At 39.9% G+C, this 23035-nt stretch overlaps 3 protein-coding genes across 4 annotated transcripts; 2 read left to right on the top strand and 1 right to left on the bottom strand.

Moving 5' to 3' along the window:
• The first annotated feature begins 29 nt into the window (after window positions 1–29).
• Window positions 30–15661, top strand: LOC145468094 (ER membrane protein complex subunit 1-like). Its single transcript, XM_081451774.1, has 7 exons — window positions 30–1428; window positions 4943–5434; window positions 5679–5927; window positions 6004–6165; window positions 6805–6961; window positions 13172–13461; window positions 14339–15661. The coding sequence occupies exons 1-7, from the start codon at window positions 30–32 to the stop codon at window positions 14572–14574; spliced, it is 2985 nt and encodes a 994-aa protein (XP_081307900.1). The 3' UTR covers window positions 14575–15661.
• LOC145468123 (neuromedin-U receptor 2-like) lies at window positions 9161–10775 on the top strand. The gene has a single exon (XM_081451807.1). The coding sequence runs from the start codon at window positions 9418–9420 to the stop codon at window positions 10519–10521; it is 1104 nt and encodes a 367-aa protein (XP_081307933.1). The 5' UTR covers window positions 9161–9417; the 3' UTR covers window positions 10522–10775.
• A 32-nt stretch (window positions 15662–15693) lies between the features above and the next one.
• On the bottom strand, window positions 15694–19062 carry LOC145468150 (uncharacterized). 2 transcript variants are annotated; one of them, XM_081451837.1, is made up of 3 exons: window positions 18840–19062; window positions 17709–18051; window positions 15694–16806 (listed from the first exon to the last, which is right to left on the bottom strand). In XM_081451837.1, the coding sequence occupies exons 2-3, from the start codon at window positions 18046–18048 to the stop codon at window positions 16211–16213; spliced, it is 936 nt and encodes a 311-aa protein (XP_081307963.1). In that variant the 5' UTR covers window positions 18049–18051; window positions 18840–19062; the 3' UTR covers window positions 15694–16210. The 2 variants fall into 2 exon arrangements, with proteins under 2 accessions (XP_081307963.1, XP_081307962.1); XM_081451836.1 differs by lacking the exon at window positions 18840–19062 and having other exon boundaries at window positions 17709–18334.
• Between the last annotated feature and the right edge of the window lie 3973 nt (window positions 19063–23035).

The raw sequence follows: 23035 nt of genomic DNA, 5'->3' as shown, positions 1-23035 counted from the left end.
CAGCCTCGCTTTTTGCAGGTGCCTCCAATATGGCGGTGATTAAGGTTTACATGTGCGTTTTTCTTTCCTTGATAAACTTGAGGCACTGCCTAGGATTGTACGCAGATCAAGTTGGGCTCTTCGACTGGCGTCAGAGCTACATCGGGAAAGTAAAATTTTCATTTTTCGATGTTTCTACGCATAGCAGCAAACGTTTGTTTGTTGGCACGGAATCGAACGTGATTGCTGCCCTAAATTCGAGAACTGGTGGTATTCTTTGGCGTCAAGTTTTGGAAGAGAGCGAAGAGGTTCTAGATACATTGCTTTATCGTGAAAACGTTCTTGTAAGCTCTTCAAGCGCCGGAAAATTCATTCGATCTTGGGATACTGGCAATGGAGCACTTCTGTGGGAGGCAATTGGCAATTCTGCTTCTTCGCCAAGCAAAAAGATTACAAATTCACCTTTCCACGGATGGAATGGACCACAGACAGCGTTGGTGGAGGCAAAAGAAAACGAACTTGTGGTTTCTCTGGCTTTTAACGTCATCAAAGCATTTGCGCTTCAAGATGGCTCAGAAAAATGGTCAGTTGATAACAGTGAGCAGACAGCTGATTATTTCAGCTTTCAACATTCCAATGGAATTGTATATGTTGTAGGAACCCAAAATGATGTAGACATTGTTATTCAGACGCTAAATGTAGAGAATGGGCAAAGGAAAGGAGAAAGACGTGTTGGAGCACCGTGGGTCAACAATGGTGCTAGTTGTGTGTTTGTCAAGAAGTCGAGTTTGGTTTGTGCAGAAACGTTCAGCAACAGCATTCACGTTATTTCCCTTACTGATGAATCAGCACCAGTGAAAACAATATCATTAGCTTCTTTAGGGCTAGGAGTCGAAGAACTGTCTCTTGGCAAACCTAGCTTACACTCATTTGGTTCTTATTCAAATTCCTGGGATGAACAATCGGAGTTCCTGTTAAAACTCTCCAAGACTCATCAGCTTATCTTGAACTTAAACAACGATCATAGCATTACAGTCATAACCAAATTTACGGAGCAGTCTCTACTTAGAGCAGCTTTACTTGGCAACAAGGCTATATTGGTTTCAATTACACTAATCACTGACGAATCCTTAGAGCTTAAATGTTATGACTTAGACAACAAAAAAGACCTTCCAGACATGACGCAAAAGGCAGTCTTAGTAGATCACGGAGAACCAGAAGATGCTGTTGTTTATTTGTTTAATAAGAAAGAAAATGAACTTGGATATAGAGTATTCCTGGCTACCACAGATCATTCAGTGTCATTGGTACAGTTTCCTGGACGTATCATGTGGTCTCGGGAAGAAGCTCTTGCTGAAGTCACAGCTGTAGAGGTGGTTGAGCTGCCATTTTCACCTTCACAGGCAAATTTTGAGACTCTTCAGGAGGAGTTTGGTGCTCATCCAAATGGTAGGGTAGTACGGTTAGGAGGGTCATACAGGGGATCTCTGGCATGGGTCATGAATGAAAAAAATAGCGAATCACAGATCATGGATACCAAAATTTCATTTTCCCGAATCATGAATAATAACCTGCTCTTACACTGGAAAGAGTGTTTGAAGAGAGCAAAATGGTGAAAGGCTAAGTAACGACTCAATATTGTAAATTGCATACCTAAATCACTGTTGATAGACAACTCTAACCATTTGGAAGATTCACGTCTTAAATTCACGTAGGAATGAGTGGTGAAATTTTTACTATCGGTTAATGATTCAATTTATTCCCGGGTCACGCAAAACCTTCAGGTCACAGATCATGGAGAATAATTTCTTAAATTCACGTTTCACGGAAAGTAAAATCAGCAAATCACGCATTACAAGAATACCCCTGTTGAGGCATGATATTTTAACTAATCTGCTAGCCATAATAGTGAATGTTTTAATCATTTTTATGTAGCTAAAACAAAGATATGAAACTTCCATTGCCAGATCCAGGCTTGCTAACATGTGCAAGGTTGTGGCTGGAAGTGAAATGTTGGGGACCCAGAGTAAATATCTGCTCAATTCAAGTTTTTGTTTTTGCCCTTTGGCTTTCACCTATAAAGGTGGGAGGCTCCTCCTCTTAATCATATTGTTTAGGAAATGTAGGCTGGTAGATTAACCAAGTTACTTCAGGTGCCTGGTTACATTTTGAATGTCAAGGGTATCGCCTGATCATCTCTGGATAACATGCTTGTTTTTAGCAGAATTCTTCCATGAAGAGTAGTTTAAAATATATGAAAGTGAGAAAGACAAAGTAGATTTTTGATCTTGGAACTAACTTGCATGCAAGCGTGCCTGATCACGTTCGCGTGCAGAAAGTGTTGAGCCCACAAGAATCCTGCATTTTTACCAACCATGGTGTGGTGTGTTTTGAGTTTCGTGCTTCCGCGAAGGCTCAGCACAAAGTGAATAGAACGGTATACAATTATCGGAAAGGGGACTTTGAAGGACTAAGGCGTGCGCTCGAATCTATCAATTTATGCAACCTTGTACAGGACAGTGGAAACATCAATCTTGACTGGACTGAATGGAAGGATGCATTTATGAGTGCCGTATCAGACTATATTCCAACTAAGAAAATTAAAGGCAGGAACACCCCTCCTTGGATCACTGGAGAAATCATCCATATTTTATGGAAAAAAGAGACAGCCCGGCTGAAGCTAAGAAAATCGACGGCAAACAAGCAACAGCATCAAAAATACAAAGAGCTGCGAAAAAAAGCAAAGGCCCTGATCCAAGAAAGCTGAGAGCATTACTTTGGATCTCTGGACTCTGACCTAGCACGCAGACCTAAACGCTTTTGGTCTATATTCAGACTCACCAACAAATCACGCAGCTTTCCAGAGTTTATGTCATCTTGTGACCTGAATGGACTGGGTAGTCAAGCGTCAACGTCTAGACAGATTGCAGATTTGTTCAACTCGTACTTCGCGTCTGTATTCTCTGTTCCCTCAGAGGTCCGGGCACATCCAGCACGGCCATCGCCTTTAGATGGGCCCCTATTTGTTGACTTACAGATCTCAGTCACAGAGGTTTTGGCCTATTTAAGGCAGCTGGATGTAAATAAGGCAATGTGTTCTGACAGAATCCCGTCCCGTCTATTAAAAGAAACCACTGAACAGATCGCACCATCTCTCACGAAGCTGTTCAACAAATCCCTGCGGCTAGGAGTGGTCCCTTCAGACTGGAAGCTCGCAAACCTGGTCCCAATCTTCAAGACAGGGAAACGTGAGCTCGTTGAGAACTATCGCCCAATCTCCCTTCTCCCTGTTATCTCAAAGGTACTTGAGTGCTGTGAATTAGCGGGACTGAAAGATCATTTACATCACAAGATAAGCCTCTTCCAACATGGCTTCTTAGCTGGCAGGTCCTGCGTTACTCAACTAACCAGCGTTCTTGACTACATAGAGGCGCAGCTCGACGCTGGGAGGCAGACTGACGTTATTTATCTCGATATGAGTAAGGCGTTTGACAAAGTTGATCATGCCAAATTGCTTGATAAGCTTTGCCAATTTGGAATCGCTGGCTCACTGCATGATTGGTTCAAATCATACTTACATGATCGCAAACAACGTGTGACAGTCCTCGCCGCCACATCTGAACAGCTATCAGTCACTTCCGGAGTACCTCAAGGGTCCTTGCTAGGCCTGATGCTGTTCTTGCTATTTGTTAACAACCTCCCTGACACTGTTTCGTCTTCTAGAGCCGCATGCTATGCAGATGACACTAAAGTTCTTAGAACGATCAACTCTGCCACTGACTGTGCTGCATTGCAAGCAGATCTCAACAGTCTGGTTGACTGGTCCGAATCATCTGGTCTTTTATTCAACCAGAAAAAGTGTAAATGCCAGCGAATAGCTAGAAAGAAAAGACCACAGGCATTTCAGTTTTCAATCAATGGCACTGTCTTAGAAACCTGTGAATCTGAAAAGGATCTTGGTGTGTGGGTCTCGAGCGACCATTCCTGGGACAAGCAAATCTATGAGCAATGCACCAAAGCAAATAAGCTTCTTGGCTTTATCCGGTGGGCGTCGAAGAGTATACAATCTATGAGGACACGCCGAACATTGTTCCTGGCCAACTTGGCTATGCCTCCCAAGTATGGTCTCCCCAGGTAGTAGGCCTGCTGAAGCAAGTGGAAGCTGTCCAGCGACGCGTGATAAAGTACATCCTGAGGTTCCCTTTTGGCTGTGACGTTCCATACAAGACCAGGCTTCTGATGACCAACTTAATTCCACTATCCTTCTGGCACGAGTATTTGGACATTGTTTTTTTTTATAAAGCTGTAAATAATTTAATATATGTAAATAGTGATGCTTTACCGGTTGCAAGGCAACTGGTCAGAATAACAAGATATTCTAGCAATAGCTCTGTCACTTATATACCTAAGAAATGCCGTACTCTTTCCTATCAACGCTCGTTTTTTGTCTGATGTGCTAGAATCTGGAACGTTTTGCCTGAAAGTCTTAAGGAACACAATCAAACACCCCTTGCTTTTAAGAGATCCTTACTAAAATATTATACAAATGCTGTAGATATTTTTGATCAAGAAGATATAAGAACGAGGCAGACAATTTGCCCAAAATGCAACACCGCTAAGACCTTAACGCGCCTGCCGCATTGCTGCTTTTAAGCTCCCTATACTAGATTTAGATTTATATATATTGTATAATTTTGTCTCTTAACTATATCTAAGGGGGCCGCTGTAATTGGCTGAGCTGTAGCGGCTCCCCTGGCCATTTTGTTTTGTTTTGCTGTTTGTTTGTTTGTTTTGTTTTGTTTTGTTTTTTGCCTCCTCTTCTTTTTCCTTTTCTTTATATGTAATAGAAGGCCGAAGCTTAATAAATAAATAAATAAAAAAATAAAATAACTTGCTGGGCACTGGTTCAGTTTGTCAATGTAGCTGTTCACATTTTGTTAACCTACAGAATTGTATTTTGTAGATGATGTCTTGTCCATGTTTATCCGTCGCATCCGTGCCCAAGTGAAGCAGTTCCAAGTGCTTGTGAAGCAATTCCAAGCCTTTGTCAAAGCACAGCAGGAACATGGCTTCTTTGCTGAAACAACAGATGAAGAAGAAGAGCAACTAACCAGAGATCAGTTCAATCTGCGAAAATTAATTCTGATCGTAACATCATCAGGAAAACTCTTCGGGCTCAATTCTGCTGACGGAAGCATCATTTGGAAGTACTTTCTACCAAACCTTGCCCCTTTCTCTCAAAACAGCAAACAGTATTCCTTACTCTACACTCAACGAACTGTCGCCCACTTTCCTTTAACTGCCCAGTGTGTAGTGCTTGGGAAGTCAAGGGCATCTGATGAATCCCTTTTACATGTTTTCAACCCAATCACTGGGAAGCCGATTGGACCAGGCTACCTTAAAGGAAATCAGTTGTCATACAGAGTTGTGCAATCCATGCTTTTGCCACATACTGGTATGTCCTTAATTGTTTATTTGTTAGGACTTTTATTGGGTAAATGTTTGAAAGGAAACATTGTAAGTTGTTGTTCAAAAAGTGATAGGAATCCGAATTTTTTACACAACCCAGGGCAATAGAAATGGGTTAAAAAACTCAGGAGGTTTGCAAAATCAAGGGTAAATTTCCCCAAAATATTTGTGCAAAGGGAACTTCTTCCACCAAGTCAGTTAAGAATTTTTTTTCCTTGTTTTCTCTTCAGATGCTAAACACACCAAACTTCTCCTTCTCCTGGACTCCTCTCTGAATGTTCATGTTATTCCTCGCACTTCTGAATCCATTGAAATTGTGTCTAAAGCGTCCTCATCCATCTTCTTCTTCATGGCTGACAAAGAGAAGGCTGACTTGAAAGGATACATGCTTTTGTCCGATGTGGAAAAAAGTGTCTTTCATGTCAGAGAAATGTGGAACGTGAACTTTCCTGAGTCTCAACAAACTATCACTAATATTGGTAAGTGCTTGCAGATCTTGTTTATACTTTGTAGCGTTCCAACATATCATTAATTTTTAATGTTGTTGTATTTTAGCAACGAAGAGTCCTTTGGAACATGTTCATTCTCAAGGAAAAGTTCTTGGAGATAGGAGAGTGCTTTACAAATATTTGAACCCAAATCTTATAGCAGTGGGCACTGAGGTTACGCCAGACACCAAGCCTGGAATCTCCATTTATCTTATTGATGCTGTAACAGGTATAAATGTTATAACCAACAGTTTCTTTTTTCCTTTAAGATTGTCAGTTGAAAGGCACAAAATTTGAGGGAGACATTGACAACAGAAACGGACTAGTTTGTCTAGCAAGTATCAGTAGAATGGTGAAGTCATTCGATAATCTTGTCATCCATCAATGTTAACGCTCAATAGGCTTAATTTCACGGTACAGCATCTGTAGCGTGAAGTAATTTGGAGCTACAGTTGTATAGTTCTGCACAAACTCTCATATGAAAAGGTCAGGGAGGTTCGTCAGAAAATTAAAATAAACGCCTAAAGGAGACCAATCTGGGGAGTGGTTTGACCCCTAAAGGATACCACTCAACACGGAAGTGGGTGCACCTTAAAAGATACCTTGCGGCTTGAAGTAGTGGCTTTTCGTCCAGGACACTCCAAGTGGGACCAAAATCCTAGATTTGCACCCCTCAGCAAAATGACGATCATCCTTGACTTTTATTTAAGGGGATCCCCCTCCTCCGGAACTCTAGACTTCAATCATTAGGTCACAGTGCGTTCCACAAATACAATAAAACAGCAAAATTGCTCTGTTTAGTAAACAGCAAGTCCTGCACGACTTGTCATTCAAAAATTGGGCTAGACATATGTTTGAATTTTCTTAGGGTTGATCATTTTCCACGCTCGTCACAAGAATGCGAAAGGTCCTATTCACATGGTACACGCTGAAAACTGGCTGGTCTACTGTCTGTACAACACTAAATCCCGCCGATATGAGCTCACGGTGTTAGAGATGTACGATGGATACACAGAGAGAAACAGGTAAGTTTTGAGTTGTTTGACAAGTACACTGAAGCTTACTGGCTTTCAGTTACAAACACATTAAAGGAGCTAAGTCACGGAATTTTGAGTTAGAAATTACCTTTAAATTGAAGGAAACCTGAAAATAGTAGTTTAATAAGATAGAAAAACACCAAAGAGATAATAACAAACCATAAAGGAACAAAGATGGTTAAGGATGGAGAAGATTGACACGGATTACAAACAACGAATTTGAGAAATGCTCTGTTGTCATTCAGGGACCATCCACTCCATAAACTTCTCGATACGCCCTTGGTCTCCTCTTTTCCGCGCTCTTCGCTCGGGTCAGCTCGGGTTAGCTCGGGTTTTTAACGTCGTGGTTTCCGGTCCGAGCTCGACTGGAAGGCTATTCTATCCATCTCAATGTATTTCCGTCCACATCGAACGAGTGAAAACTCGAATTGTTATCATCGGAAAAGGGGAACTTCGAAAACGCGTCTAAAAGTGAAGACTCTTGAAAACGCAACATTGTCTTTTTATTTATCACAATTTATGGTAGGTTCAAAATATACATGAAAAAGCGAGTTAAAACGCTCAAATATACAAAAACAGAAAAAAAAAAAGTGAAAATAAAGTACATGGCATCCAAATCGGAGAGTGTTTCCCATGGCATCCAAAAATATGTGTCGAACAAAAACGAAGCTAAGGACAGTTAAAACTAATTGATAACAACAATGTGGAACAAGAGTGATTTGCTCAACCTCTTTCCCAGGGTCTCTCATCTTTCCGCCCTACTAGAGGCCGGGAAGACGAAAGACCCTGGGAACGAGATCGTGATTTATGTTTGTGGCCATGTGTACACGCTCTCTTTTAAAACCGGGTTAGTGTGGACGGGACTTTAGAAGACCAAAGATCGTCGCTTGTTTTCGTAATGGCCCATTCCCTCTATGAGACGCGCCTGCAGGGAATCATGGTAGTTGTATTCATCGTCTTGGACTGGAAATTTGTTTTGATGAATACAACTACCATGATTCCCTGCAGGTGCGTGTTATTTTGGTAATGGCCATCGAACTCTTTTGCGTGTTTTCCTTGGCTTCGTTATTCACTTTGCGTGTATTAATGAGGTCAAAATTAGTATGACTAGTTATACTTCTCGAAACACGTGTACAGTAGAGACAGTAAGAAAGCTCTCATTTTAATGGAGACTTCACAAGTTCAGAGCAAAGGAAAGAACAGTATTTTCTGCTGAATTTGTTCATCATAATATAAAGAAAAGGGCGAAAAGGCGGAAAAAATTTAAACTGACCACATGAAACGTAACTGAAACTTGTATTATCTTTAATGTGTTTACTTTAGCAAAAGCCTGGGATATGTAAACAATTTCACCTGTTTATTAACCAAACATGCATTATCTATGTTTTTGGAACACTGACTTCTGCCTAAAAGATTTGACTATGAGGATCTTCCAGCGAAACAAACATGAAATGTATTTCACTGTTTTGTCCCAGTTGTTTAGGTTTTGTGAAGATTATTGTGGTTGTAGGTTTTCTGTAGCAATTATAATAGAGAAATCGACCAGCCCTTTTCCAGTAATTAATATATGATATTTAATTTGCTTGTTAAGTCAATTCTACATTAAAAGGTTTTGAGTAAAGTAAACACATAGGATGGAAGACTATGGACGCATCGGCGATTCAAGATAATTTTCCGGTCTTAAAATACTCCTAAAGAAAAAAAAAAAAAGAAACTAAAACGTTTCTGCGCGTAAACTTGAATGTTCGTTTTAAAAACGAAGTGGAATTGATAATTATATTTATAAAATACATGTAACTACTTTAAGGCCTTTAAAATTTACATTGAGATAGACTCCGATGCACATTCTGTTTACAGAAAGCACAGCTTGTCATGAATTAAGTAAGATTCAAATCACTTATTGTCATGGTTATTTTGGAAAGTGAATCTTCATCAATTTCGTCAATTTACATTGTCACGCCTTAAAAATGCAATAGTTTCTCTTCTCTGCAACAAAACAAGAGGCAAGTGAATAAATGTTTAGTTTAGTTAAAAATGGTCCAGTTTGGATGTCTCGTTACATGCATGAAGCTCAGAAAACCCCAAATAGGTTTTCCTATTAAATTAAGGATTTACATTCAAGTAAATTAGAACTCATTTCTAGAAACCAACTCAAAGTCGGTTAACTTAAAATCAGTTAGTTCGATTCCGATTTAGGAGTAAGTTAAAATTTTCAAAAGCTGAATTACGTTATTAAAGAACAATGATATTTATCATTTTTACCTGTTTCTTAAGAGGGGTAGGCTCGTTATCGAGTGTTACTAACGAGCTAGTATAATACAGAAATTTGTATAGGCTAAGTTTTGTATATTGCGACTAAGCAATCTCAAGTTTACGTTTTCAAGTCGCTTTAATAAGAAATCTAATCTGACCGGCAGGTGTACATGCATTTAAACTTCCGGTAAATGAATAGGAAGTTCGAGTCTTCTCAAAGTGTTGTCCGTGAAGTTAAAGGAAAGAAAATCTTCCGACAAGGAAACATGAACAACTCCAGCATCGGCAACTTTGAGGATCAATCAACACATTGTCCTATCGCGTCAAAGACAATCACAGTAGTAATTTCCTTGGTTAGTATTTTAGCCATTGTCGGCAATGTTCTGGTTACATTGGCTGTTCTGATGAAAGCCTCTCTTAGAACCAGTACAAACTATTTCATCGTGAACATGGCTGTTTCTGATCTGCTCTCTGCTTTGACCAACTGGCCTCTGTACGCCACAGAAGGAATGCTCTCAGGAAAAAGTTCCATCGAAGGTTCCATGGCTACGTTCGTTTGCAAGATGGGAATGTATTCCAGAGCTGTTTCACAAGCGGTTTCAGTTCTTAGCCTTGTTTTGATCGTGGTGGAGAGATTCGTAGCTATTGTACATCCCTTCCACGCTACAATGCTAACAACCCGTCTCCGGGCGGGTTTGTTGTTAATCACGTGGATTTTCCCGCTTTCAGGTGGTTTTCCGTACGTGTGGTTTGCTAAAATCGTCCGAGACGGGCCTCAAACGTTTTGTAGGTTTTCCTGGGCCAGACTGGAACTCTCTATATTCTACACTATAGGATTTTTAATATTTTACTGTGTGCCGTTTATCGTGATAATTGTACTTTACCGTAGAATTATGAAATCTATGACACAAGTAGGACCAGTGGATGAAACTTATCAAGAAAACATCAGCGCGCGTAATAGGCAACAGAACAAGACTGTAATGAAAGTGTTCATCTCTATAGTAACTGCTTTTTTCCTCTGTTGGACACCACTGTGTGTGTATTTAGTTTTTAGAATGGCCTTCCCATCGTTTTTCACCAACGATTTACGTAAGCTTCGGCTCCATGTAGGTTTGTTTTTCTACGTTTTTCCATCTTTAAGCACAGCAGTGAATCCTATAATTCTTTTTGTGTCCAGTTCGCGATTCTCCAGCGCACTTCGGGAGATTTTTGGGTGTGTGAATTGTAAGCCTTCTTGCTACAGTGGAAGGGTTGCACCACAAAGGGAACTTATTAACCTCCAAGTGGTACAGTGAATGTTTAAAATATAGCGTTATGCTTTGCGACACTATTGTCGTAAGCTTCGGCCACAGCTCTTTCGCTTAGAGGACCTCGAAGTAAGAACAAATGTACCAAAGAGGTATTCTGTGCTATTTTACCGCTACCGAGGGAAATAATCCTTACAAGACGACTGTTTAATACACCAACCTATAAATGAGCAGATTCCAAAACGTACAGAATACAAATAAAATAAATGTCTGGAATGTTTTTTTTTGCAAAATCTGTGAACTTCCTGGACATTTAGAATAATTCTAGATTTTTATTTTAAAAAAGCGACAGTTTTGCAATGTTATCACGATTTTTTTGCGATATTTGGAAACTTCCTGGATATTTAAAAATTCTAGATTTTTATTAAAAATTTGACAGTTTTGGGATGTTTAGGCGTTTTACCATTTTTTTCTCCGGTGATGTTTAGAAACTTCCTGGAGAGTTAGAACAATTCTAGATTTTTATTTAGATAAAAGACAGTTTTGGACAGTTTTGGACAGTTTTTTTCTTGCAATATTTACAAACTTTCTGCGTATTTAGAACAATGGACCATTTTACATGTAAATGCACCTAGTTAGGATCAGAACAACTTGTTTTACACAACAAAAGCAGTGAGGTCTGTATCAAAATAAGGTCAACTCCAGCCTCGCTGCCATCCAAAGGCCAGGTCACTGAGCAGACAACTGTAAAATGGTCTATTTTATGTTTTATTAAAAATATATGACAGTTTTGGAATGTTTAGACGTTCTGTTATTTTTCTTGCAATACAGTTTAGAAACTTCCTAGGTATTTCAAAACATTTAAGATCTTTATTAAAGAGAATACGACAATTTTGAAATGTTAAGACGTTTTGTTAATGCTATTGGCGTTTCTCTGAAGTTTCTTGGCATTTGGAGCCGTTTGGCTCAATAGCCTAATTTCGATATATTAAATTCTGACTTCAAGTTGTCTCCGAGGCCGAGGGGAATAAAACAAAATTCATTGATTTTTCATTCCTCAACCTCGATGTGATTTCTTTTGTTTTATTCCGTTAAGCGTCGAACCAAGTCGTAGAATTTTAATTCATCGAAATAGGTCACTTTCGACATATTAAAATCCAGCTTGATAGTGAGGCCTAGAGGACACAAACAAAAGAAATGAGATAGATGGATAGATAGATAGTTAGTGCCAATTTCCTCCCTTCCAGCCAGAGGCTGAACCAGAGAGGTGAGATCGGACGTCAGCATATGAAGGCGCACTTTGCAGCCACTTCAGTCCATGTATGATCTCACCTTACCCACCCCAGACCAATGACCGGCACAAGTCAGATAGACCATGACACCGAGTTCTACGTCCCCTACTCTTTTCGAACAGTGTCATGCGTTCTTTAACGTCCCACAAGAACCAGATCAGTGAAGTGCTGTTAGACGGGGCCTACGGTTTATCGTCCTTATCCGAGAAGACTTGAATGTCTAACCATTTGTAGATGTAATTACAAAGGCAGCACATTCTCCTCAGTTATTTTAAGACCCTGAGTGTTGGTCCGGTCTGGGGCTCGAACCTTCGATTCAATTCAATTTCCTTTGTTTGTGTCATCTAAGCCTCGCTGCCAAGCTGAATTTTGATATATCAAAAACAGTCTATTGGCTTATTCAATGTCCACGGTAATCTGAGTAAGCGGTATCCCACTAAATTATGTATCCCATGAGCATCATGGAAGCAAGAACAGGAAATAACACGACTTTCATAATGGCGGATCGCTCGGGCGGAATGGTAACTACCAACACCCGGAGCGAGGCCAGAACAGTACACCCGTGTTTGTAACCTGTAGTAACTACTTCGATCGATCGAAAGACAAATCTTGAAATAACAATGTACCCATGCGTTTTGATGGTTCTCTGTCATTGAGCATCAGGAAAATGCTTTCATCTTCATAGTTAACGTTTTCTGATGTGTTCAACCTCGTGAATGAAGGCCTGAAAAGCCATTTATCGTATCCTACTTGGGATTACTTAAAGGAGCTACGTGACGGTTTGCGCATCTTAAAAAATTTAGCCTAAAGTTTTGAACTTCGTCGTTTGTAATCCGTGTTAATCTTCTCCATCCTTAACCATCTTTGTTCCTTTATGGTTTATTATTATCTCTTTAATGTTCTTCTATCTTAGTGAACTACTATTTTCAGGTGTCCATCAACTTAAATGTAATTTTGTACGTGGCCAAAATAACTCAAAATGCCGCGACTGAGCTCCTTTAAACTGCAGCTTGCTGAGCAACACTAATGAACGTAATATTCCTGACACGAGAAGAAACTTTCGAGCGCCCTCGAATTATTGACTGAGGAGTTTGTATACTTTTTCAAAGCTATTGGCATCATTGTGCCTTAAAATGCTGTCGCATTCACTAAATTAAATAATAAATTGCTCAGCTGTTTTTTACAATTTAAAGGTCACTAAAAGTTGGCGTCTTTGAAAATGGCTTACCTGATGTGAAAACTGAGTGAGATATACGCTTGTAGAAAAAGGACGCAAACTTTTGAAACATCCTCTATGACCTCCCCTTGGGAAATCACCCTCTGCCCTCCCCCCCGTCCGTAGTTAGTAGGCTAGTGTACTAACTAAATCGATTAATCAATAAACTGGAATATTAATTTATTTTCAGTACTGCTTTGTCCTCATTCGACCCTCCCCCTATCCCGATAGTACTTCAGCAGTCGTACATATTCCCAACAACAATACGCACCGCGACTGTAACGATAACAGAGCGAGGGATAACTCATAAGAATCTCTTGCTTGGACTGCAAACTGGCTACATCTTGAGCCTTCCCAAAAACTACTTGGATCCACGGAGGAAGTTTTTGCCCAACCAACAGGACCGTGAAGAAGGGCTGCATCCTTATATTCCAGAGCTCAGCTTGAATCCTTTGGCGTTTATCAACTACAATCAAACTGGTCAGTAACTTTGGTTGTCTCTGCCATGCGCAGGCTCGGTCCTCCGTAGGAAAAAGATGGCGACTGGACCCGTAATTGTTAGCGCACTAAAACTTTAACGACACGTTTAAATACGTACAGAAAAGTTCTAAAATTTTAAACGTAGTAAACACTGTCGTTAGCACGGAGACAAATATTGCAAAAATATGGCTTTCCTTGTACTTTATGGTCTGTGTAAGGTTCGCATGGAAATGTACAGCCGTCAGCTTCTTTTCTATGGAGGATTATCGCCTGAAACGAGCCCGCGATCCTCTGACGGAAATCGAGCCTATGCCATGTGCTTGAAAGCGTAGCACACCTTTCGAAATTTTGTAACTTTTGTGGTTGTCTTAGAAACTTATCGGCTAATCTAAACCCAACTACTTGGTGCGAGGTTGGCTAACTTGACTTCGCTGCCTCCCCATATTGATTGGTCTTGGTTTTGAACCGGCCATACAACGTTTAACATGATTGTCAGGCAAAAGATTTCAAAACTCGATATAAAAGAGCTTTTGGTAGTGGTAATGCCACATTTCATTCATTGTAAAGTCTGCACTTAACGTTAGATTAGAATTGGACGAATGTGTACAATCGAAGATGCCTGTCAAACGTGCGAAAGGTTGACTCATTAAAATTGAGTAGGATCAAATTTGTTATGACAGCATTCATTAAGGGTGGTGGTCGGAAAAGCGTGTGAATGGGAAATCTCTTTTCGTTTGATGCAGCATAAAGAATTCAAAATGTATTTTGTATTAACATAAAGCCCTCAGTGCGAGTAGATGAAGTCCCAGTCGTCACACAGATAATTGGTTTGACAAGAGCTCCTGTTTAACTAATTTATGCTTCTTTTCGACTCTAGTTGCCAACCTCCACGGTGTCTACACGGCCGGATCAGGCCTGGAATCCACATGTTTGGTGTTTGCGTACGGACTGGACCTGTACTGGACGAGAATAACACCTTCACGAATGTTTGATGTGCTGAAGGAAGACTTTGATTACTGGTTCATCTTTGGTACTCTCGGAATACTGGTGCTTGTTACAATCGTCTCTCAGAGACTCGCTTCAATAAAAATGCTCCGACAGGCTTGGCAGTGAGAAAAGAAGTGGTCATAGGATTTTCAGTGGCTTTATGAGACACGGTTTCGTGTAGCGTGACTGATTGCAATAAAGATTACTTTTTTATTTAATCTTTTTCATATCCAAGATTGTCGAGTTCAAAATTAAGAAAAACAATGTCAAATAATTTCTTCTTGCAGAACTTTAAAAAACAAAAAGTGCCACACAAATGTACTGCTCAATAGCTTTCATTTGAATGGTCACTCACCAAGGTTTCATCCGCAGATTTAAATTTAGCACCACCTTGTACAGAGTAATAAACAGTACCACATGAAAGTACTGCTCAATAGCTTTGAAATGAATGGCCACACTAGGGTTTCATCCACGGACTTCAAAGGTTTGATTGTGGGAGCGAAAGAACTTTCTGTACCACAAATAGCGTCTGGGGGAAACATCAAATTAAAAGAAGCCATTACCAAGACTACTTAGGAAAATTTAAAGGAGTTGACATGAGCGGCACGAATCAAGGTTAGCCAACCTTGTTCTCGGGCCCTTTTCCTCACGTGGCGCCGCTCCCCAAGTGAGGGAGAGGCCACTGGGAACGAGGTTAAAGTCTAAACACAGGCTTCAGAGCTTACCTTTTCAAATTCTCTTTGTACATTGGAGAATTTCCTTTTCAGCAAATGAAATTCATCAAATGCATTTTCTCGTACAATTTCAGTATTGCATATTGGCGCTGCGTTAGGTAAAGTAGGTTCAAATCCCGCTTTAGCGATATGACCATTTTGTTATTATTTACGAAGATTTTTTTCCCAGCTGATACACTTTTTTTGAAATCAACTGACTTTTCTAATATAGACAGAACTTTCTGTGGTTTCTACGGTGTCCATATGAACGGGACTTGGCCGCGTTGCATACTTGAAACTGACAACTGAAGCTGAATGATCAGTCGTAAGTAACCCAAGCAGGGAGATTTGTTAATAATAATAATAATAATAAAAAAACTTACTCAAAGCATTTCCAGGTGTCTTCGCCAAACGTTCGTATATTAAAATTGAACTGTAGTTAAACTTTTACCCTAGCTAACGAAAAAAATAAAGAAATACAACTCGAGTTTTGTAAAAGACATCAGCCTCATCGTTCCGACGACAACAACCCCCCAATTTACATCGTTCCCAAGCCTCCCACTCCGTTGGAGCGCGGTACGCGTGGAGTTGTGGGTATGTTAAGTTTGCAGAATGGTATAACATTCATTCATAAATTATGCCGCTCATTGTCTCACGTAGTTAAGTTAAGGGGAAGGATTGTGACCGAGGCAATGAGCGACTCGGTGAGACAGCACTATAGCTTTGTCACGTCGCTGACGGGGAGGCGGGAGGGTCGAAAATTCGATCAGGCTTAGCGGCTTGCGTATCTGTTTTGAAATGCTCCGAATCAGGGCAAGTGGATAACTCGAATGAGAAGACATTGCACGTGATAATTCCTTGTTTTATTGCACAATTAGAATTCATTAATAGATTTATTTAACTTACGCAATCCGGAATTTCGCGGCATAAACATGAATGAAAATACTTTGCGTATTTCAGCCTCGTCACCAAACCCCACGCTCTCTGATTTTCGCACTTCGCGAAGCAAACTTTTAGGCTTGGTAAAATACAACTTCGTTACTTTGTTGTTATGTATAGTTAAGCCGGTGAAAACATAAAATGGCATTAACTATCCTATTTCTTGTATTTTCTCCCCATCTTGAGCGAATTTCTCTGGAAAATTCCATCTGGATTCCATCAATATCCCCTCCATCTCTTGATCCATATTTCGCTACAGTGAATCCTCCCGAGAAATAGTGAACCACATCCAGTTTTACTTTCTTGTTTTCTGGAGAGGGTACTGCATGTAACCCTTCCAGATTCATGAAATGACCGAGACTCCTGTTGCCACAGATGAAATTTTTAAAACAATTATTGTCATCTCCACACCAATGTCTACCAAGACTTCTGATAGACGTTACATCTTTACTGTAGCTTTCACTGTCAAGGTGCTTGCTGTGAATAAGATAGCCCAGCTCCGTTCTTTGTTTCTGATCTGCGCTGCCGTGGATGTCTAATAGCAAACCACGGTCAGAAATAGCGGACCGAGCCTTGCAGATGAAATTGTTATAATCTTGAAAAACCTTGATTGCATCTGAGACATTGCAAGTTGCTTCATTAACCTCTCTGTTGGCATCTAGTTTGCTTCTTCGCAGCAGGTTGTACACAACGTGTGGTCGAAAACCTGCAATGATTAAAAATATGATGTGGACATTTCAGTATGATCAACACGAAGTGATCGGTATGAAAAGGCGGGAAAATTTGTGGCGCAATATCGCGCGGCGTTCACTCTTTGAGTTGCAGTCAGAGATAAACATTTGAGAAGCGAACAAAACAGAGTTTTCTTAAGCTTCTGAAATATTCCTCGCACAATGTCCTCTACAGTCGTCTATATTCCGAAATATTGTGACAAAGGAGAAAAGTTTACGGGAAGATTCAAAGTAGCAGCGTGGCTGAATGACATCATGTACGCCTTGTGTAAGTCAATTGAAACAAGTTTTTACTTGTTTACGGAGCTGTCACCATCGATCAACTTCAATGAAGTATAAAAGGACAAGACTCAAATGTGAGGTAAAAAACTTGACTGAATTGGTACGTAAGCTTAATTTTATGCCAAAAATCTATTTCCACTTTCTGAACGGAAATGAGTCGTTTTTGAATTATTGCTTGATTTTTTGCCGCTTTTTTCAGTCATGTAAGCTTACTAGAAAAATGTTTCGTATCAAACTCTAGTTAGTTGAGCTGAGTCAGTACATCGTGAAAATATTCGGTGGCTTTTTGTAGTTTTTGGGATGGCATTGCCGTGGTAGAAAGCGTACTAAATCTGTTGTTTTTAACCATTCCTTTCTTTTTTTTTCTTTTCGATAGAACTTTTGCCTGTCACAGAAAAATTTTACATCTGAGCCAAGAAAACCGTGTAACGCTCGTAGAAGGTCGAACTCAAGTAAAATGGAATTAAATTATAAGCTTGAGTTAAAAATGCATAACTGATCCGAATCTAAGTAAAACCCGATAGAACAACCTTATTCTGCTTATCTCTAAGTTAATTATTAAAAGACCTCGAGAAACGAAAATCAAATTCCTCACCTGTGATTTCTTTAATTCTATCTGCAATGTCTCGAGTAACTTTTACAGTGTGCAAGTCACTTAATTTCCGAGTCTTGCAGTCCGTACTAGTTGGTCCACAATTATGTGTCCAGATACATTTACCATCTTTTCCTTTACAGCCGTAATCGATTCTATCTGGCCACATTTTACCAGTACTCTGTCGTGATGGGTTGCGATTTCCACCATGAGGGGCGGTTAAGATGAGGCTCATGTTTCCAGGTTCGTACTTTATATATCGCCCAAAACCCCACTCCGTTACTCCAAAGGTCTCAGGTAGAAACACGATCAAGCCACAGAGCATTAAACTAGAGACAGACATGATCTGCACAACAAAAGAACTGACTTTGTAGTATTCTATTTTGTTTTAAATTACGAGACTGAGAAAATCACTTAATTGTGACTGGCTGAGAGCAGGCCAATTTGTCGTTGATTTTTAATTTGCAGTATAGTGAAAACTGATCAATACCGGGCGCGTTCGTAATTTTCAAAGTCATACAAAAAATCCCATGAAATCCTATGTAATCCTATGAAAGCTCGAGCAATTTCAAAGAATTTGCACAACTCGTGATATTTGAAACTGAATTCTTTCAAACATCACTCGTAATGTAACTAAGTACACTTGCATTCATACGATAACTCTGACGATAACCTATACGTATTTCAATAAGTCATAGCGGCACAACAAGGAACGGCACAACAAGTTGGTTGGCAATAACACAAATTTAGTTTTAGACGATCCACAAAGGGTTATAAAGTAGCTTTTAGAGCACACTGTCAAATAAGTGTTCTTCAGTGTCTCTGATGCCGTCGTATTCAGGAGACAGAATTGAACAAGTTAAATTTCTTTTATGGGTCTCAGGCTTGAAAGGAATTGTTTCACGGCCGAGTTTGGTCATCGATACTGGCTTTATATGAAACTTATCAGTGTTGTGAACAAATTATTTCTATGGGTCTTGTTGCTTCATTACAAACAAACACTTCTACCGGGCGTTATAATTAAAGGTGACAAACAAATGAATAAGATATTAACTTTGAAAACTGTTCAGCCTAACAAAAACCCATATTACATTCCGTTTTAATTATCTAAGTTAAATTTTTGTCAATCCGTACCTGCTTTGATACTTGATTTCTCTGCCTGCGTTTTCCTCAAACACAAATCCAAAATGACCGGTGATTGTTGCGTTTTCCAATTTCTCTGGCGCACAGTCAAACCTCTATTACAGGTGTAAGAGGAGCTCTATTAAGAGGTCATTATTCAAATTTCCGAAATTCGCTTCAAATCGTTTACTATATTTGACTTCCATTAAGCGGTCACCTTCTATTAAGAGGTCACTTCAAATTTCCGAAATTCACTTCAAATCGTTTACTATATGTTTGACTTCCATTAAACGGTCGCCCTCTATTAAGAGGTCACTATTCAAATTCCCGAAATTCGCTTCACATATTTACTGTTTATTTGACCTCCATTAAGCGTTCACCTCTATTAAGCGGACGCGGTCACCGTTTGGACTTTTCAATTGGCTAATTTTATTGTAATTCACCTCTGTTAAACGGTCACCTTTTTACATTTCTGTACATTAGGTGGTCAACCGGAGCACAATTTTATCTCTCGCTGGCGCTGAACAAAGTGAGTGACTTGCTTCACCAGATTAAGTTACACAACTCCAAAATAACAGACGACCCGGCATAACTGATTTTTTCACCTCGTGTTAAGTGAGATTCCAAAACTGTCTTGCAAAACAACATCATCATGTTGGCGAGTGCCGGGACTCCTTAGCCCCCGTTCACACTACTCTGGAAGAATTTGAAAACGGAGGTTTCACTCTGAAAAAGCATCAAACGTTTTCCGTCCACACTACGCCGGAGGAATTTAAAAACGCAACAATCACCGGTCAGTTTGAATTTGCGTTTGAAATCACATGATTATCGCAGCGTCATCGTTTTCAAAACGCTTTCTGTCCACACGAAAACGAACAGCCGGCGTTCTGAAATTCCTCCGGTTTGAAGAGCGTTTTCGAAAAGCTCCGTTTTCGTAACGGATTAGTGTGGTTGGTAGGCCTTACCGTATGAAGCAGTTACCTGGCTATTTCCTGAGAGGTTTGACTGTAGTGTGGACAGAAAACATTTGACGCGTTTTCGGAGTGAAACCTCCGTTTTCAAATATCTCCGGTGTAGTGTGGTCGACGAGGTCTTATATTGAAATGTTCCTTCGCTGTTTTAAGAAGTTATCGTTTTCATATTTCACTCAATTTGGTGGCCTTATTCTTATGACTCAAATTTGGCCAAAATCCGTGGCAAAGTTTTTTAATGCAATTTAGAATCGTAAAAAGGGTACAACGCTTTTCAGTTTTAAATACATGTTTCGACAATAACATCTGTTATCGTCAGTTCCAACTAGAGTGAATTTGAATGTACAAGTTAATATACAAGTTTTGCACAATAGGTGTTACCTGGAATAACTTACATAACACGAATAAAAGCGCTGAACTTTTTTAATGCTCGTAATTCATAGCAGCCTGCTGCTTACAAGACAAGTTAGAATGTATTTTGACCGCTGCGAAGTTATTTATCCATTGGAATAATTTGCAGAAAAACCCCGGTTTTCGGATACTCGCTTCATACGGACAATTGATATTAAGAGTGTCGCTAAAAAGCAAGCTGGTAGTCGGAGCAAAAAGTACCTGAATACTTGCCAAGTTGTCATACAAACAATTTTATAACTTTTATAATCTTTCCTCTTTCATTATAACTCTCCCCTCTGGGAAAATAAATCAGACTGAAACTTGCATGTACAGTCCTGTAATTGCTTTCCAGTTTTCAATTTGTAGACCATTTACTTGTTAGAATTACCAAGCATATCTCTTTTGGAAGAACACAAGGATTTACGTGGGGACTCTCGTTGCTTTTAGATTAGTGTCTGCAAGCGCTAAGGTGAAGTGTCAACTATCAGCGCAGTATTACTATAACTAGGGTATCTAAAAGATAGTAATGCTACGGCACATTCTGTTGATAGTGACATATTTAACGCAGTTCCAAGACTTACATTAGCCTTTATTTCTTAAAGTAGTGTCAAATCGTGGTGTGTAACTTAAGATCTGTCCTTGTATGCATCAACTTCATGCATTATGATGTATTGATAGCGAGGTGTGACAAGGGATCGAGATTAAAAACCACATAGTGATCTGAACTACGTTTGGACATAAAACGATACACATCAACTTCCCCTTTACCAGATCGCGAAAATCGAAAGATGTGGAAATTGTTGGAGCAGAAATCTACCTTATAAATTTTGTACCGGTACGCATTAAATATCTCTAGAATGTTGATAGACTGTGTCGAGGACGTGTCCATTGGGATGGGTGAAAATGCTCAAGCTTTAGCTTAAATTCATGTTTGGATGAAAAGGATTAGATCGCAGCATATATGAAATTAGCGTGTTCTACGGTTTTTGCTTGTTTTAATCATTCTACAAGCTTTAGTAACGACGATTTCTCTTCGTTTAAGAATTCGACCAAGGAGGCGAGACTGCTAAGAAATGAGATCGACTAAGTTTAAGATTAAGATGTCACAATTAATCGTCCAGATTTACAAACTTTCACATACTGCATTAGGAACAAAAGCTGAGTGAAGAGTTGTAAAAGTCAAGCACGATGTCCTTCACATCGCTTTACCGGAAAATCAGAGAAAACTTTCTCACTGGAATCCATGTGAAAAAGGACGGCGGCTCGACGGTGTGACATCCTTATATTATTCGTGGCGTAATGCACTCTGGTAAAAATTGGCGCAGTGCACTCTGGTTAAATGCAATGCATTCTGGTAAAAAGTGATGAATTCAAGAATTCGTAACCCCTTCTATGCATTCTTCTTAAATCCTGATTATGTTGCTGCTCGCTCGCTCTGCTCGCTCCGCAGCAACAAACCTTAGCCCGACCTAGCCCTAAACTCGGACGTTAACCTTAAACAACCCCACACTTTAGTTACCTGCCTCTCTCGTCAGTTAACCCTCATTAAACTGAAATCTGCGCTTCGTCCGGACCACCCATGGTCACCAAAGCCAACCAAAGGATTCTTTGGCCCAAGATTGCCGGATTTTCAATAACTGTAAACTGCAGAAGAATTCCCCGTTCTCCAGGACGGTCTCGCGTTCCTTAAATCCACATTGCAGTAATTGCTGTGGTTAAAAATGCAAAGTGCACCTGATAAAAGTGTCACCGGATGCCACAGACACTTGATCTTGTAATGGGTAAGTTTAAAAAACGCCCTCTTTTTTCCGCGCAGAAACCTCCCGCATCCCATTTTGCCCTTTCGTTTCGTTTTGAACACTTTTTCATGGCAGGAAAGGACCAGAAATAATCACAAAGTAATTTAAAGGAGCCGCTTTGCTATTGGAATGTTTGCCCTTCATCCTACATTTTTGAGTACCTGATTGATTGAATTGAAATTAATCGTTTCTGATCAAGACAAGCATAGTAAAATAATATAACTGAGCGAAACATCGTCGTGGGGACACCCTTATCCTTTGATCAAAGTGATAAATACTGTTTTTGATTCTGATCAAAGTCAACGCGTCTTTGACGCTTTTATCCAAGGTATCAAAAGGCAAAGGCGATGCTACATGTAAACAAATTCAACCAATATCAAAGCCACCTGTTCCACTGTCAGTGTTATCGTTTACCCAGGCAAATGTTTGTCAAAGGCAACTGAATTAATTTAATTTTGATTAATTTAATTGGATTAACGGTACCAAAGCGAGCGGTTTCCTCTCGTTAACGGCCTCGCTGTCCAAAGAGGAGTGCCACAACTCCAAGGAAAACTTATTGTGGTAGCTGGTCACCAGTGTGTTTAACACAAAAGAGTGAAAAAGCACTATGGGTGAGAGTCAACTGAATGTGGTATACGGGTGTCTGTAACGGTTAACCCTTACAGTTATTGAGAGCTACTGTGAACCACTGTCGAGTCAATGATATTTAGAACTGGAGCGCTATTTAGGCTAAACATTCCATCATTTCGCTGGTCACACCTCGTTCAAGGATCCGGGCGTCTCTCTCTTATTTATTGATAAGTTTCAACTGAATTAAGTCACTATGATTTAAGCAAGGACTGGTTTCTTGTTCCTTTTCTCAAAACAGGTAACAAGACGGGGAGAATTACTTCTCTGGAGGATATGCATTGGAGAAATGCGGATCAAGAGACAGAGAAGATTTTGAATGACATCGAGATGGAATTTGCTGACATAATTCACAAACGGGAGAGATTGAATAACAAAAACGCGTAGCAGGGACCGCTGTAAGGCCCGTCCACGCTAC

This window comes from Orbicella franksi, chromosome 14 (assembly GCF_964199315.1).
Source record: "Orbicella franksi chromosome 14, jaOrbFran1.1, whole genome shotgun sequence".
Taxonomy (NCBI): Eukaryota; Metazoa; Cnidaria; class Anthozoa; order Scleractinia; family Merulinidae; genus Orbicella; species Orbicella franksi.
This window is presented reverse-complemented; position numbering and strand designations above follow the sequence as displayed.

Bases quoted from the DNA above. Each gene is read 5' to 3' on its own strand.
- LOC145468150 (XM_081451837.1), bottom strand. From the start codon at position 18,048: ATGTCTGTCTCTAGTTTAATGCTCTGTGGCTTGATCGTGTTTCTACCT. The intron at 16,807-17,708 runs GTGAGGAATTTG...TAATCATTGCAG, and splicing joins TAGAATTAAAGAAATCACAG to GTTTTCGACCACACGTTGTG.
- LOC145468094 (XM_081451774.1), top strand. From the start codon at position 30: ATGGCGGTGATTAAGGTTTACATGTGCGTTTTTCTTTCCTTGATAAAC. The intron at 5,435-5,678 runs GTATGTCCTTAA...TTTTCTCTTCAG, and splicing joins CATGCTTTTGCCACATACTG to ATGCTAAACACACCAAACTT. The intron at 5,928-6,003 runs GTAAGTGCTTGC...GTTGTATTTTAG, and splicing joins ACAAACTATCACTAATATTG to CAACGAAGAGTCCTTTGGAA.
- LOC145468123 (XM_081451807.1), top strand. From the start codon at position 9,418: ATGAATAGGAAGTTCGAGTCTTCTCAAAGTGTTGTCCGTGAAGTTAAA.